At 38.7% G+C, this 16,916-nt stretch overlaps 1 protein-coding gene across 2 annotated transcripts in view; it reads right to left on the bottom strand.

Annotated features, from left to right (window-relative positions):
* Positions 1 to 2,867: 2,867 nt before the first annotated feature.
* Positions 2,868 to 16,916, bottom strand: part of RETREG1 (reticulophagy regulator 1) — a 132,105-nt gene continuing 118,056 nt past the window's right edge. For both annotated transcript variants that reach the window (XM_042997356.1, XM_007092925.3), the window contains 6 exons: positions 14,964 to 15,090; positions 12,471 to 12,555; positions 10,658 to 10,795; positions 9,789 to 9,853; positions 9,415 to 9,541; positions 2,868 to 6,676 (listed from right to left, as the gene is read on the bottom strand). In XM_042997356.1, coding sequence (XP_042853290.1) covers positions 6,177 to 6,676; positions 9,415 to 9,541; positions 9,789 to 9,853; positions 10,658 to 10,795; positions 12,471 to 12,555; positions 14,964 to 15,090 — 1,042 coding nt within the window. In that variant the 3' untranslated portion in view covers positions 2,868 to 6,176. The remainder of the gene's footprint in view (positions 6,677 to 9,414; positions 9,542 to 9,788; positions 9,854 to 10,657; positions 10,796 to 12,470; positions 12,556 to 14,963; positions 15,091 to 16,916) is intronic.

Here is a 16,916-nt window from a genome sequence, read left to right as displayed (position 1 = left end):
CCATTTTCATGACCAGAACCCATTTCAGCATCTTTGAACAGGACAGTCAAGGATGCAGATGAAAAGCCAGATGAAGAGCTACATAGGGTGAGGTCCAGAAGGGTCCCAAACATAGGAGCTTCTTTTTTTTTTTTAATTTTTTTTTTTTAACGTTTATTTATTTTTGAGACAGAGACAGAGCATGAACAGGGGAGGGGCAGAGAGAGAGGGAGACACAGAATCTGAAACAGGCTCCAGGCTCTGAGCTGTCAGCACAGAGCCCGATGCAGGGCTCGAACTCACGGACCGTGAGATCATGACCTGAGCTGAAGTCAGACGTTTAACCAATCAAGCCACCCAGGCACCCCAGGAGCTTCTGTCTCCATAGAGTTTGGGATGCACCACCCATCTGGCACATGGATTTGTTCTGGTTCGACAACCTAGAGCTCTCTTGAGCCCCATCCTTTTGGGGTTTTATAAAGCTTTCATTACATAGGCATGATTGATTAAATCTTAAGTGATTGAACTCAATATCCTGCTCCTTTCTCCACTCCAGAGGTGTGAGGGGGTGGGCCTGAAAATTTCCACCCTCTCATCACGTGGTTGGCTCCCCAGGCAACCCGCTCTCATCCTTAGGTTACCTGAGGGCTTTCCAAAAATCACTTCATTAACATAACCAAAAACACTGTTATCCTGTTAACACTTGGGTTTTTGTGAACTCTATGCCCTGAATGGACAAAGACCAAATGTATATTTATTAAAAATCACACTCTATCCTTTAAAATATTCTACTAGTTCTAAATTAAGACATCCCTACTCTCCAGGAGTTTCTTATAATTTGATAGGGATGGTAAGAAATACACAATGAACACATTAAAGACTGGATCACGTACAACAAAATATAAAGAGGCAATGGGTATTTAGAGAACTCTCATCCAATTAGAAAAGTTTTTGTTAAGGAGCTGACATTTCAGATGGGTCTTGAAGGAGAGGAAAGATTGAGGACTTCATCTGCGAATGGAGAAGGGAGGCAGAAGGTAGAAGAGAGGAAAATAAAGGTGGAGAGAGGAAAATAAGAGACATATTTAGGAAGAATATGTCTAGTTTGGGTGAAGCATAGGATACAGGTAATTAAGAGAAAATAAGACTAGAGAGGATTAAGGTATTAGGTAAAGCGTTGAATTCTATCTTCATCCGGTAAACAGTAGTGTTTCAGTTTATATGGGCATTGGGAATAGAAGTGGGCCTTGAGATCCAGCAGCAGTATCTGGAATTGTTGGAAAAAAATACTAGAAAGGAGCAGGTCTATAGCCAATAGCTCCTTGGTAAATGCAAGATGACTGACCAAGAGACCTTGCATTAAACTTCAGGACATTCAGAGAATTATGTTAATGTGTCTGATCTCTGCTGACAATGCTATAAAAAATGTTTCTTACCAAATTAATCATTTTGCTGAAGAATTTAAACGGAGACTGCCCACGTGAAAGATTTAGATTTGAAAAATATTAACAATTAGAATTCTTTCTGGATACTGTGACATAGCTCTTAAGATACGAGCTTCACTTAATTGCCAAACTAGTGAAGTTATGTTATACAGTGTAAAGGGACAGTGTCCATGAAGATGTGCTTCCTTTTCAATGCTGGAAAATGTTGGGATGTTGATTTTTGATAATTACAAAATTTAAAGTAAGAGGTAATAGGTTCATCTTCAAGTCAATTGAGAGACTGGTGTTGATAGGCAGTATTGTGGCAGGCTTACTACTTTTCATATACCCATATTGCAGTAGCTACTTGGTTTTTAAAAGGAAAACTAAAGGGGATTGGGCTGTTTGCGATTAGTTTTTGGGTGGTAACAAAGAATATAAAAACTAACATTTATTAAATGGTTTACAATTTCTATGAATTTTGCATTTATAAAAATGTTAAGTAAAAACTTATGATTTTCAGTAAACAATTTTAAAACATTTTACTACCTCTTGTTTTTTGGGTATGTAGATATGCTGTTCTTAGATTAACAAAGAATTGAGATATTCTAAAGAATTGAGAAAACTTGGGTTATCAGAGCATTTAAAATAGTATAGATCAGCTGGTTTCTGGATTCTTTGGAAAGAGAAAAAAATAATCTCAATAAAATAAAAGCAGTCTTTAGTATTTAGTAAAGTTCTGCTAAGCTATTTAAAATTATGATCTTTCTTAATGTATTAAAAAACAAAAAATATTAGATAATGTGACATATTGGAAAGAGAATAGGCTTTGCGGTCAAACTGGCTTTCCCCTTACTAGCTATGTGACTGGATAATTTATCTAACCTTGTCCTTCTGAAAAATGCTCTTCATACTACTTAAGTGTAGAGTCATGAGGATTACACATGATTCTAACTATAACTGAGTGTTTTCTATGTATTAGGCCAAAGTTTGGCAAACCATTCCTATAAAGGGCAAGATAGTAAATATTTTAGGCTTTGTAGGCCTAAAACTATTATCTGCCACAACTGTACAACTTTTCTCTTTAGCATAAAAATAGCCATAGACAGTACATAAGTGAACATTGCTGTGTTCTAACAAAACTGTATGGACACTAAATTTTGAATTTTGCATATTTTACACATCATGAATTATTCTTCGGATTTCAAATTTTTTTTAAAAAAGCATTCTTAGTTGCTATTCCATAGAAAAACAGTGGCAGGTCAGATTTGGCCTATAGACCATAGTTTGCCAAACCCCGTCTTAGACAATTATATACTATGAGGCGCAGGTGCTAATTTCATAGATGAAAGAAACAGGTGCAAATGTTATGTGACTTAGTTGGAGTCTCCCAGGGTAAGATCCATTAAAAATGACTAGTGTAGAACCTCACACATGGTCCAGAGTCAACTGAAAAAATAGACATTTTTGCAACACTTTTCATCTTTTTATTCCATAGCATTTATTGGATTGCGAGGCCAATATAGTGCCAGTCCCACTGAAATAACTTTAGAGTTTTCTTATAAGCAGATACTTGTTGATTGACTTTGTTTTAATGTTTGAAAAGATGGCGTAGTTGAAACACAGGCAGGAAAAAACTTCACTGTCTTGGTTTTATATAGCCTTTTTCTCCCCTGAAAATGCTTCAGACGTTTTTCCATTTTTTTCTAAAAACATCCCTGTATGACAGAATAATTCGCTTCCTAATTTTATTAATGACCTCTCATCCCACCTTAAATGCTGCAATGGAAATGGAGGAATAATACACAGAAATATAGTTCTGAGACTTTCTAGCTTCATCATGACACAAATGACCTATGAAAACAGTTAGTAAGTGTTTTCAGAATAATTTCCTATCTTGTAACGAATATAGCTGGAGTGATGTAAAGAACTACATCAACCAAAATTATAAACAGAAAGGAAAACGTTTAAGTCACTTTTTTTTCTTGACTGTAGATTTGCTTCTTGCCTAAAATCGCTAGTACACTGGCATTTGCCATTTTTTAAAAGGAAAAAAGTCGCACTTACTTCAAATATATGAGTGATATGCCTAAATATGTTGAGGATGTTTGCTAATTGCAAAGCCTTATAAATGTTTCTTTTCCTAACATTCTGCCACACTAGAAGTGGGACAGTTTTTAAAAATCACATTTGAAGATTTTTAGGGTAAGAAAAAGCAACGATGATCCAAAATGAGAATATAAACACTGTTTTAGGCCTGGATTGACCTTCCAAAGCAAGCTTGAACTTCTGAGCCCTGCTTTATTGTTTTCGCTCAAAATGCATGATCGGTGTATGTTATTCCCATTGTCCGGTTTTGCTCATCATTTTCTATAGGAAGAGAGCAAAGCATTTTTCTACAATTCCTTTACAATAATAATAAAAAAAATCCACGTTTCACCTTTTAATGAATGCAGACATCCTCATGATAAGGGATAAATAGTTCCCAGGGTACTGGATCAGTCACCAGGGTTTATTGTTACTATATCTTGAAATCAGAAATATATCCCCCAACACACACACACACACACACACACACACCTTCAGCATCCCTGTTTGTCTGAATTAAGAGTACCATTATCAAAGAGTATCAATTGTGTGAATCTGTAATCACTTATGTTCTTGAATAAATAATATTGAAGTACACGTACGGTTATAATGCTACTCTCCATAGAGAGCTAGTATGTCTTCTCGAAAGTGTTACACATTTTTCTACCCTACCAACCTTGCCATCCCCAAATCCCTTTTAATTTATAGTTTATAATATATGATCCTATCTTTATGGCTTATACCACCAACTCTTGAGTTTATCTTCTTGCAAGCTTGTCCAGTGACTTTTAACACGTTTTAATTACTTGGATCAATCTTCTTGTGTTCCCCTCAGTGAAGAAATTGAAATGACCTGTACACTTTTTGACTTAATGGCCAAAGATGCTTTTTAAATGCAGAAACATGCACATTAAAACTTTAAAAAAAGAAGAATCCTGGTGACAACTATTTTATAAATATGTGACTGTATTTTTCTTTGTGTCCAGAAACTTGTATTGAATAGAATTCAGGTATATTCCTCCCTAACCCACACAGTTCATTGATCTAACACCAGGTTTTCATTTGTACCAAAATGGGCAAGATAATGAAGGCACAGGCTCACTTTGTATCAATAAAGGACATCGAACACAGTCATGAGGCACTGATGACATATAAGCATAGTCAATCACAAAAAGCAAGTGTTCAAAGTCCTCAGTAACTTTTCTCCCTTTAACATTTGGCAAAATTCAGTCTAGCTATTTTAATACCTCAGAAAGAAAAAATAAATAAGAGATGCTACATTACAACATAAGATTACCTATAGTCTTTAGAAATATAAGGAAAGGGTAAAACGAAGGGAAGAGACCACAGATTTCCTATATTCTTGGATTATCCTTCCTTTCTGAGGGTCTCAGATGTCTGCATGCGTCTGTAGAAATGCCGGCTGTACCTGAAGACTGAAGGGATTGTTGGTAGTTGGCGGACATGGTCCCTCAACATATTAAAAGTTTGTATCACAAAAACAAAATTAGCTTGATTTCTGCTAAGTGTTTTGTTAAAAACCTAAGTCAAATTTGGTTATTTAAAGGTGATCTAAAAAAGTTTAAAATAAAGGAAGAATATATTCTAGCTTCCCAATGAGAAACAGGTTACATATTTAGACTTCAATAGCAAATAAATACACCTTAAAGCCAAGCAAATTTCTCTCCTTTAGGAGACTCTAAGACAGACTACGAAAACAGTTCTTGTTTCTCTACCGCTGATGACAACGCCACTCATAGAACGTATCAGGAACTAATTTCACAATTTTAAGAGACTTTTTCTATGACATAATATGAAAGATGAGGGTTTAACTTAGGTCGGAGCAGGCAGAACACATCTGCACTTCATAACATCTCTAGTACAAATATATGACAATTGAACAACAAAACACAGCCCAACCTCTGTTTACATCAAAACCACTGTCTATGTGATATATAATTACTTGCTTTCGATGGGTTAATACCACCCATTTGCAAGACCAGAGCTGGTAGTCCACGGAGCATGCCATTTATAGGTAAGCCTAAGTCTATAACTGCAGAAATAACATGGAAATGTATCAGCCTATCCAAAGTAGTTAAATATATTTTTAAAATTTTTTCCTAAGAAATTAATTTTGCTAATATTTCCCAAGTCCTCCACCCGAAGATACCTTGATAATTTTTGGTTTTTCACATCAGAATCTACCAAAATTTTTTAACTGTTTCCAAGTATCGGTAGCAAAGGAGCTGATACCGCATGTATTCACCAACGAATTGTTAATATTTCAGTGAGTTACAATAAAGTTTTTGCATGCCTGAAAAATTAATTGTAAAGGAAAAATAAGGAATACTTGTAGGAGGATCTCAATAAGTTGGTGTTTTGCTTTAAAAACAACCTCTAATATTCATCTCTGATAACACAGCATGTATATATATGTATACAAAGTTCATTTCCATGCTTATTACATAAAAATAGCTATAGGAAATATCAGTCTATCAGTATCAGCTGATATAGATCCAATTAATTCACTGCAGAAGGGAAAATAAGAAAAACAATCTGAAGTAATCAGTAAAGCCCACAGTTCAAAAAAATTTTTTTCCTTTTCTCTTTTTTTTTTTTTTTTTGCATTGTTTATAATTTTTTGGTAGTTTTATCTGTGCTGTGTTGAACAAGTTGATTCCCAGACTAATGGCCTCCTCCAAGTAGATTTGAAAGGAAGCCCGAAGCCTTCTTACTTTGCTGTGCTTCTGCTTCTTGGTCTTGTGCAAGTCCCAATTCACTCTCAATTTGATCAAGCTCTGACTGGTCAAGTAGTTCAAAGTCATCACCTTCTTCAGTGTCTGTGTCGTCTCCCGGGCTGGGGGCAGCCTGCGAGAGTGCTTGCTTCGCGGCGCCCTCTAACTGCTCTTTGATGGCAGCCGTCACTGCGGCTGTGATGGCGTCCCCGGCCAGGTTGCGCATCAGGTGAAAGGTTTGGTCACTGCTCAGCGGGAGGGTGAGGCCAGCGGCGGACTGCCTCTCTTTGCTTGCTCTGGGACCGCTGTCCAGCTGCTCCTTTTTTCTCCTGAGCTCAGTGGGCAAGCCAAGGCTGAATTCATCTTCGTCGTTTGTTCCCATGCCATTTTCTACAGATGGAAAATCGGAAAGGTCTCGAGAGAAAACTTCTTCGCTAGGCCGGTCGAGATCTGTGGAATGTGTAACAGAAGTTCATGCTTAAGCACCGTGATGAATCTGAAATGAAAGAACTGTCTAAAAGATAATCTGCTGTCCATCCCACACTCTAGGCAAACCTGACCATCTCTCTACAAGTGCACAAATTCCACATGTCCCCCCTACGTCCTTAGTTTCCCTCTTAGGTACAAAACAGTGTATGTAATGACTTGATGTTAGTTTTTATTTAAATTCCAATGAATTAACATACAGTGTATTAGTTTCAGGTGTACAATATAGCGACTCAACACTTACATGTAACACCCAGTGCTCATCACAAGTGCCCTCCTTAATCCCCATCACCTATTTAACCCATGCCCCTACCCACCTTCCTCTGGTAACCATAAGTTTGTTCTCTATTTTTTCATTTGAGAGAAAGAAAGAGAGAGGGAGAGGAAGAGAGAGGGAGAGGGAGAGGGAGAGGGAGAGGGAGAGGGAGAGGGAGAGGGAGAGGGAGAGGGAGAGGGAGAGAAGAGAGAGAGAGAGAGAGAGAGAGAGAGAGAGAGTGAGAGAGAAGATAACCCAAGCAGGCTCCTTGCTCAACCTGGAGTTGGATGCAGGGCTTGATCCCATGACCCTAGCTAGGATCATGACCCTAGCCAAAATCAAGAGTTGGATGCTCAACCAACTGAACCACCCAGGCGCCCCTGTTCTGTATTTTCAGAGTCTGTTTTTTGGCTCCCTCTTCTTTCCCCCCTTTGCTCATTTGTTTCTTAAATTCCACATATGTGTGAAATCATATGGTATTTGTCTTTCTCTGACTTATTTTGCTTAGCGTAATACTCTCCAGCTCCATGCACGTTGTTGCAAATGGCAAGATTTCATTCTTTCTAATGGCTGGGTAATATTCCATTGTATACATGTACTGAAGTTTTAAATGTTCATCATAAACAAAAATTTCATCCTGCCCCAGGAGGGTATTAGCTTTAAGCTAATGTGGATATGTATGCTGTATGATCACAAAGTAAAAACAATATATTTCAACGGGAGGTTTTCATGGATTCTGGTACAGCAGATGGTGAGTATTATCCTGGCCCAGCATTTTCATCCGTGAAGAACTATCTCAGCATCTGTAACCGATGTTTGTTTAAAGCAATGAATCAAAAGTATCGCTCCTTCTATTCCATGTTCAACCTAAGAGCTTACGGAAACATTTCGCTTTCCATAAATATAGCTGAAAGTGACCATATCCTGTCTACCAAACTCGTGTCCTGAATATATATCGGATCACTTAAGATTTTGGACATTTGAAAGCAATGTCAGGTTAGTAGGCAGACAGCGATTTTATTGTTTTTCACTTTCCATAGAAAATCTTTCAGTGTAATAGTTAACTCTTTACAATAGTAACTTGAAGTCTTCAATTTAATTAAAGCCTTCTTTGTGGGTGGCATGACTGCTGCCCCTTTTGTTGTGTAAGTCTGAGACAGAATGCTTAAGAACAACGGGTTTGTTATCCTCGTCTTGATATGTAGGGCTTGTACAGCGTGAGTGTTCCTTTTCTTTTCTTTTTTTTTTTTTTTTCAGTAGACCTTAAACCCAAAGTGGGCCTTAAACTCATGACCATGAGTCGCATGCTCTACCAACTAAGCCAGCCAGGCACCCCGTGAGTGTTCTGATACACTTGAAAGTTGAGGAAATTGAGGTCCACAGAAATCATGTCACCTGTTCAAGGTCACACAGTTAGTTAATGACCAAGGCAAGACTACGCTTGGGTGTCCCAATCTCCAAGCCTGTCTTTTCTCAAACACTGTATGGCCTCCCTCCTCCTCTAGAAAAAGAAAGTACGTTCTTACCTGTAAAAACACATATAGAACAATTCACAATCTTCCAGTGTAATCTCATATATTCAATATATGGTTAAAATGACCCGAAATAATCCAAGGAGACTAGCAAAAATTAACTTACTGTACAAGACTGTCTCTCTGTTTTAAACTTATTTATCCTAATTAAAAAAAAAAAAAAAAAAAAGAACTAACTTTGAAGAAAACCGTGAGAAACCATGGAGTCAGCTTCGGATTTGGGGAACTTGTCCTCCATACTTTAATCCTCTTTGATGGGGACCAGCCCTGAATACACAGGATGAAAGTGTCTCTTCCCCTCCTTCCACTGTCGCCATACACAATGCCACCAGACACTTCACAAGTTCATTGTTTTCACTGTCAATTGTTTATTTGTTTTGAAAATAAAGGCAGATTTGGATACTGACTGGCTTGGATTTTTTTCTCCATACTTTTAAAAAAGGAATAGCTTTTGGGGTACGATTCACAGACCATAAAGTGTACACATTTCAAGCGTACAATTCAGTGGTTTTTAATATATTCACAAAATGGTGCAACCATCCCCACTATCTAATGCCAGAACATTTACATCGTTACGAAAAACCCACACTAATTACCAGTCACCTTTCCTCCTTCCCCCAGCCCCGGCAGCCACTAATCTACTTTCTGTCCACATGGATTTGTCCATCCTGGACACTTCCTATAAATGGACTTACACAATACGTGAACTTGTGCGTCTGGCTTCTTTCACTTAGCATAATGTTTTCAAAGCCCATCCATCTTGTGGCATGTGTCACTACTTTGTTTTTATAGCCAAGTGACACTCCATTGGGTAGATATGCCAGATTTTGTTTATCCACTCAGCAGTTGACAGAGGTAAATATTTTTGCATGTGCTAATAATAACAATAAGGGCACGCAGAAATGTGAGCATACCATCAGAAGTGTCTGTCTGTGGAGTGTATCCTTCTGAAAGGTTGAAGGTCCCATTGTCAGTCCAGGAGACCTCAGATACATCCGTGTCAGACACAGACAACTCTTTAGCAGCAACCGTGAGGCTAATCTGTGTTAAGATAAATAGCAGTGGCTCATTTTAAACTTCGGACAGAAATCTTTTTCAAAACTCCATATGAACACCAAAAAATGTCAGAATAATAAAAACCAGATGAGTAATTTTCCTTTTGAAACTGTTCGGTCATCTTAGAGGAATGAGAGGAGTCTATGAGGAAAATCATTCAGCTTGAGGGCATGTAAGTAAACTTAACAGTCAAACCACCCAGGAACAAACTGAAAACTAAACAAAAAAATACCTTAGGACAAAGAGCTGAAAGGTCTAATTCGCTGTCATCTTTGTGACTTTTTTCTTTATCTGCTTCTGTTGAGAGAAAATTTAGAGGCTTTCAGTTTCCTAGACAGTACATTTCATTCATTATACAGTGATATCCTGACCCCGCATTCCTCACGGTCTCCAATGCTCCCATATAATCAAATGTTTGCACACGACGTATTTGCAAAAGTTTGATTTCCAAGGGAAATGGTCCACAGAGTGGTTCTCGTAGTGTGGTCCCTGAACCAGCAGCATCGGCATCGCTGATCTGATGGAACTTTTTAGGAATGCACATTCTCAGGCCCCGCCCTACACCAACTGAATCTGAAACTCTGGGGTGGGGCCCAGAAATCCAAGCTTTAATAATCCCTCCAGGTGATTCTGATGCTTGCTAGAGTTTGAGAATCTATAAAGTCATAGGCCAAGTTCAGTAGCGAATAATGATTACATTCATCTTTCCTCTATTTTCTTTTCCTCCCCTTGTTCTCTCAATCCCCTTACACTGCTCCCACGCTCTCAGCCCTAGTGTTGTTTTTTTTTTTTTATTTGCAATAGTCCACACCAAAATAAAATAACTTACACGAAAGAAATCATAAATAGCAAATACAGAATTATTGAATCCTTTTCTCCTTCCCCTGACAATTTGGACCAAAAAGTCAATTTCTTGTATGTTCGAGAAAAAAATAAAAGCCTAAATAGGCAAAAGCTGTATTACTGTGGGGGATTAGCTTCTGTAATAATATGCAATAAAAGGCTAAAAGCGCCTTGAAATGTATTAAAATTGATTTCATAATAAATAGCCAGCTGATGTCTGATTCCATGCACGGTATCTAAAATTCAAATTTTACCTACCAGATCTCTTACGTTTCTTCTGATTAATATATTCTCCAATTCCAAAATCTAGTTTCAGCAGAACTGACTTGATTTTGCTGTATATTTTTTGTCCAATATCATTACACTTAAACAGTGGACACAAAAATGCACACAATACTGAAACATAAGAGGGAAGAGAACGTAGGTAAGATGGCCTTCCTTTCAAAAGGCTACATCTTAGTATTTCACAAAAATATTTCAGTTTCTTTACTGACAAATGCAAGTGTTTTACTTCGAGAAATGCCTCTGTGAAGTAAGCTCATCATTTGTATTCTTCCTCCCACAATGAAAACATTTTCTCCTGTGCGCGTGTGTGCATACCCACACTATGCTTAAGGTCATTGTTTTCAAAGACTTGCTATCATATCAACTTCCTCCTTTCAACTCTTTCAGCCTCAACGATTACACAAAGCTTACATGCTTTCTTGACAACAGTCCTGGATTAAAATCTCCATTCTACTTATTTGTTAAATAAGCCATTTCACTATAGGAAAGTTATTATCTATTAGCCTCTCATCAGTAATATTGGGATAGTAACATCTGTTAGGGCTTTGTGAAGAATAAATGAGGCCAAAGCAAACCATCTGAATAATGCCTTGCCCATATCAGACTCTCCTTCCCCGGCTCTTTGTTCCTTTACTTCCTAAACAAGGCAGATCAAGGGCTGATATGTACATGAGTTGCACGTGGGAGAATGGATGTAAGCTTGCATCAGGTGCCATGGGTGTTAAGCACCAGGAATACAAAAAGAAACGAAGATGGACACCCTGAATGTATTGTATTCCCTGGTGTTTATTTCTTTGTTGTTGTTAGAAAATGTGCCCGTTTACCTTTTAAATAGGAGCTGCAAACTCCAATATCACTAGAAGCCAAGGAAGTATATGTACATTTTAAAAGCCGGTGTAAGAAAAATAGGGAAATATGAGGGTTAGTTAAATGGAGAGTGCCTGTCCCATCTCAAGGTGGCAGCACCAGATCATATTTTCCAAGCCAAGCTGGAAATCTATACTTTTTTACAGCATTTTGGAGTTGTATTTGACATACAATAAATTGTACATATTTAAAGTATACAGTCGGACACATTTTGCCATACGCATACAACTAAGAAACCATCACCACAATGAAGATAGTGAACATATCCATCACCCCCTGAAGTTTCCTCACCTTCCTATTCATTAATCCTTCCCCTGCCTTTCCCTCCCTCCTCCTCCCTGGGCAACCCTTTGTGTGCTTTGCCGCTGAAGATTAGTTTGAGTTCTGCATAAATGGAATCATACAGTAAATGTTCTTTTTTACCTTTTTCCCACTCGATCTAATTATTTTGAGATTTAGCCAGACTGTGGCATACATCAGCGTATTAGTGCTGAGTGGTCACTGAATGGCTATGCCACAGGTTGTTTACCCATGCCTCTACGGGTGGACGTAAGGACCGTGTTCTGTTTTTGGCTACTACAAATACAGGTGCTGAGCACATGTGCATACGAGTCTTTGCGTAAATGTATACTTTCATTTCTCCTGGGTAAATACCTGGCTGTGGAATAGCTGGATCATGTACAGTTTTTAAGAAATTGCCAGGCTGTTACCCAAACTGGCTGTGCCATTGTACCTACCCCCTACCAGTACAGGTCTCTAGGAAGAGGAAAAACCTTTTACAGCAGGAACTGAAAGAAGAATCCATGTGCTTTATAATTAAAAACTCATCCCTCCTCTTCCAAACTATGGAAGGTCCTGCTGACCATTAAATGATACCATATGCATTACATAAATCAGCCGAATGTTCTACTATACTTACACAGTAGATAGCTGAGTATAACCCCAGGAATGTAACTTCCCAAGACCGTAAAAAATGTGCACACACTGCAGACCAGGAGACAAAACTAGAAATGATAGAAACAACATGTGACAGTTATACAGAACTCCCAGACCTTTTAGAGGACAGGATACACACCCAATTAGTTATCTATATGGGATCTGTCCCGTTACGGCAAACGTTGTTCAAACCGTGTTCTTTTGTACTCGGGTCTGACAAATGACTGCTGTGTTCAACCAGCCTCAGTCCACTTTAACACTTAGTAACCATCATTTTGAGGTTCCAGAAGCTCGTTTCTGGCACCGAGAACATCTCCCATTAATCATCCCTGTGGCTCTATTCCTGCCAGATGCAAGAGAACTGAAGACTAGTATGTCCCCAGAAACTTTTTTTTACTCGGGATCAGTCACTGAAAATAATGCAGACTGGCAAATAAACTTGCAAGTTCAAACTACTTCTATAAGCTCATCAAAATTCATAAACACAGCAAAATATTACAGAAATTAGAGGCACTTACATAAATATAATTTGCACAGCTGATAAGCAGCTGGGATGAATCCACTGGCCATTACTATCCTCCTTCCTAACCATATCCATCCCTCAGATTGACCCAATTTCTAGGTTACTTGGAAACCAGCTGGGAATGAAATGAAATTCCCTAAGTGAAACGTGCTTCATTTCCTTCTCTCTGTCAGTTAGGACCAAAAAAATCTTGGTTGTTTTAACAAATTTAAACATCATGATAAAAATGCTCCTATAAAGCCCTTCACAGGTTTTCCTGATCCTACTCTTAAAAATAAACTATCTTTCTTCTTTTGATTCATCTTTAAGTTACGGCATTAAACTGGGAAGCAAAATTAAGGGAATTTCAAAAAGCCATATAAGGAAACGATACATAACTCCGATCAGTAACTGATTGACACTGAGGGGGTCTAAAATTCAGATTAACTTTGATTTTCCATTCTTTGGCATTGGGTTAATAAATTCACTAGTCAAAAGAGCAGAGGAGCTTACGCAACAAAATTAGGAGCTGTTTCTGAAGCAGCAAGGCCGTTGAAGAATATGGAATTCTCATAGCAAAATGGAAGAGGAAAGACCATAAAAGTTGAAAGAATAAGTCTATGAAAGCATGACCGTATCCAGAATTCAGTTTCAGAAAGAGATTTCATACTATCCACTAGATTTGTAACATCATCATGTTAAGCCAACTGACTTAAGAGCACATTAGGACAATCCAACACACAAATTTTACGTTCAGAATCTTCTAAAAATGTGTTTAATCATGTCAGTGATTTTGATGATCTGATGACCAATAATCATCAAAAATGCAACTCTCCCTCGCCACCACGAGTATCTATTCTAAGAATTACCTTCAGTGATTAAAAAAAAAAATCCATGCATATACAAACATTGCCATTTTAATATGCTCAAAATATGTCTAAACATAATTCTATTATTCAATACTACTGAAGTTAAGAGATTGCCCATACATGGTACAACCAGAGGGATTTTTAGGCTGTACCAACGTTCCTAGGCTCTTCCTTCCAACTACAGGCGGAGGTTCAAGGAACTCGAACACAGACATAGAAGCGAAAGGTTCTGTAGATGGTTCTGCCCTTAAACCCATGCTCTCGCCATCACAGCTGAAGCCGCCTCGACACATCCAAGTACTCCAAAGGTGTGCACCACATAATCCCTTCCAAACCACTTTCGAACCTTCTCCCCAGGGGTTTGCATCGTAACTGGAAAAACACTCGTTCCATTTACATCATCCCTATGAGTGTCTTTGCCAGAGGTTTTCTTTCTTAAATAAGTCTTAAATAAACCAAAAATCTCTACTTTTTAGACTAAAAGGGAGACTCAGTTATCTCCAAAAGCATCCTCAAAGGGCCATCTGTTCACTTCATCTCCTTCTGACTTCAGCACTGGCCTACATAATATAAACTGACATTTTTTATTGAATTATAACTGACATGCAATATTATATGAGTTTCAGGTGTACAACACAGTGGTGAGTTTCATCACTGGAAGCTGGTACTTCTTAATCCCGTTCACCTATTTTGCCCATCGCCCTGCCCTCTTCTCTCTGGCAACCACCAATTTGTTCTCTGTAATTGTATGTCTTTTTTTTTTTAATGTGTCTGCTTTTACACTGAAATTCCTCATAAGATATTGTTTTCTCCTCGGTCTGGCCCATAAGACCTATCATCATTCATTTTTGTTAATGAGTTAGATAAATATGCATAAAATAGAAAACTAACACAATTTCAATATATAAAGTTGAGGATTTTCTAGGGCTAACACACTAACACTTCTGAACCTTGCTAATGTCAGCTTCATGGCACGTGTTCCTAGCATATTATATCCAGGATTGGAGAACCCTTACAAGGTGGTACATTAGGTTAATTCATTCGTTTCCAATTTATGGCACATTTTAAAGCACACACAGTAATTCTCCTGTACTGAAAGACTTGCCTTGCCGGGGCTCTGCTGTTTAAAAAGAGACATTTCTTGAAGAAATAAGCTGAAATTCATCCATGATTCTGCAATACAGTGGCTGAGCCTCGGTCTTTCATCCGGTTTGGAATTGATAACTTCCCAGCTAAAGAGAGAAAAAGAAAACAACGAGTTTTAGCCGAACTGCTGATGATCCATTCAGCATTGCTTGTTTCAGCAAATATTTCTGGAGCACCTACTATTGGCCACACTCTCTGGAAACGACCTGCGAATTCAGAGGTGAACCAGCCAGATACCTGCCGGATGAAGCTGATGCCCTGAGAGAAGAGATACGGGCTGAACAACTAGCTACACGATTATCCCATTGCAATGAAGGGATCGCTGAGGGAGAGGTATAGGGTGGGGGCTTTGGGACATCTCTGAAGTCACTTCTGTGCTAACAACATCTGGATTAGTAGTAGTTTATGCCAAGGGCTCGGAAGAGTTCCAAACAGCACAGTACGACATACGAAGAGACCTGGAGCCAGAAGGAGACAGTGACACCATCCCACAGAGCTCCACGTGTGGCTCCGCAGAGTCGGCCAGAAGAATAACGCTGCCGGAAGCTGGGAAGGTGAGATAGGACCTCATCATACTCGGCCTTGAGGGACTTGTTAGGAACATTTTGAACCTTAAGGATAGGGAAGCCACAGTGCTTTTAGAGAAACATTGGCATCCATCTTCTGACCATCATCATCGTCATCAACAATGCCTTTTCAATATATATTCTGGTTGGTCAACTCAACAGGGTCTCAAAGTACCTTGTCTTTTTCTACTGTAACTTCTCCCAATCGTCATGGTAGAATGTGTTGGCTGTGACGCCTGTGTCAGGCATGTGCTGTGTGTCCCTGCCCTCGTTTTCCGGCAGGGACCTCAATAAGCTAACACCAGTAACAATCTCCCCAGGAGGAAGGCATGCAGACACAGGGCATTCCCTCAAATACAATGACATCGAGTTCAAATCCCACTCTTGCAATACTAACTCATCACGAAAATATACCAGTTCAAACAATCTATCGAGGGCCCCCAAATTCATTCATTTAATGGATAATCATTAGTACCTACCCTGTGGAATCTGCTGCCATAGAGCTAAGGATATGGCAATAAATGAATGTTTCTTGTTAGTGAACTATCATCCGAGCTATGACAGCAAGGGAGTCAGGGTGAGAGGATCTCTGGATTCAAATCCAGTCGTCCTAAGACAAATCAAAACTACCCTGGCCCTTAGATGTTCAACTCCCCAGGGACTGTGTGCGTGTAGGTTCTATTTCTTTTTAATATACCTTGAACACTAAGACAATTTGTAGATTAGATAATTAAATTTCCTTTTTTAATACAAATTTTAAGTTATAGTTAAAGAAATGCATTAAAAAAGAAAAAAAATTCCTTTTCCTTCCTCTTTATTCCATCAGAGTCAACTAATGCTCTTCCAGAGAGTCACGGAGCTATCATCAGTTCTCCAGGCAGACACTATTCCACGAGGTAGACACCTGCCAAATGATTTCCTGCCTATCATTAGAAACGAACTTTCGGGGACGTTTAGCTGTTAGGGAGAGAGTGGTTTATGTATTCGTTAACTCTACCCTCCTCTTGAATCACCGTTGAGCAAGTCTGTTTTCATTGGTGACCAAATCTAGCACTGGGCTCGCCTACCTCATGAATGATTCCCGACCTATTAAAGGAAACACTAAGCACACGGAAGCCACTATCTGTAACAGAATTTTGCCAATACGCCTGTTTAATGGGAAAAGATTTTATACAGGAGTGCAAAAACCTCCAAGTGGCAAAGGAAATAAGATTATTAAACTGTGGCCTCCTTTCTGAGAACAATCTGTTGCAAATCGGCTAGGCTAGGCTAGGCCACGCTCTGTTTTGCTGGGACCATACAGTTGACAGAAATAAAGACTTTCATTTCTGTTCCCCGCGCATATT

The sequence above is a fragment of the Panthera tigris genome, chromosome A1, assembly GCF_018350195.1.
Source record: "Panthera tigris isolate Pti1 chromosome A1, P.tigris_Pti1_mat1.1, whole genome shotgun sequence".
In the NCBI taxonomy this organism is placed as follows: domain Eukaryota; kingdom Metazoa; phylum Chordata; class Mammalia; order Carnivora; family Felidae; genus Panthera; species Panthera tigris.
Note: the sequence above shows the minus strand (reverse complement) of the source record. Positions and strands in the feature narration are given on the sequence as shown.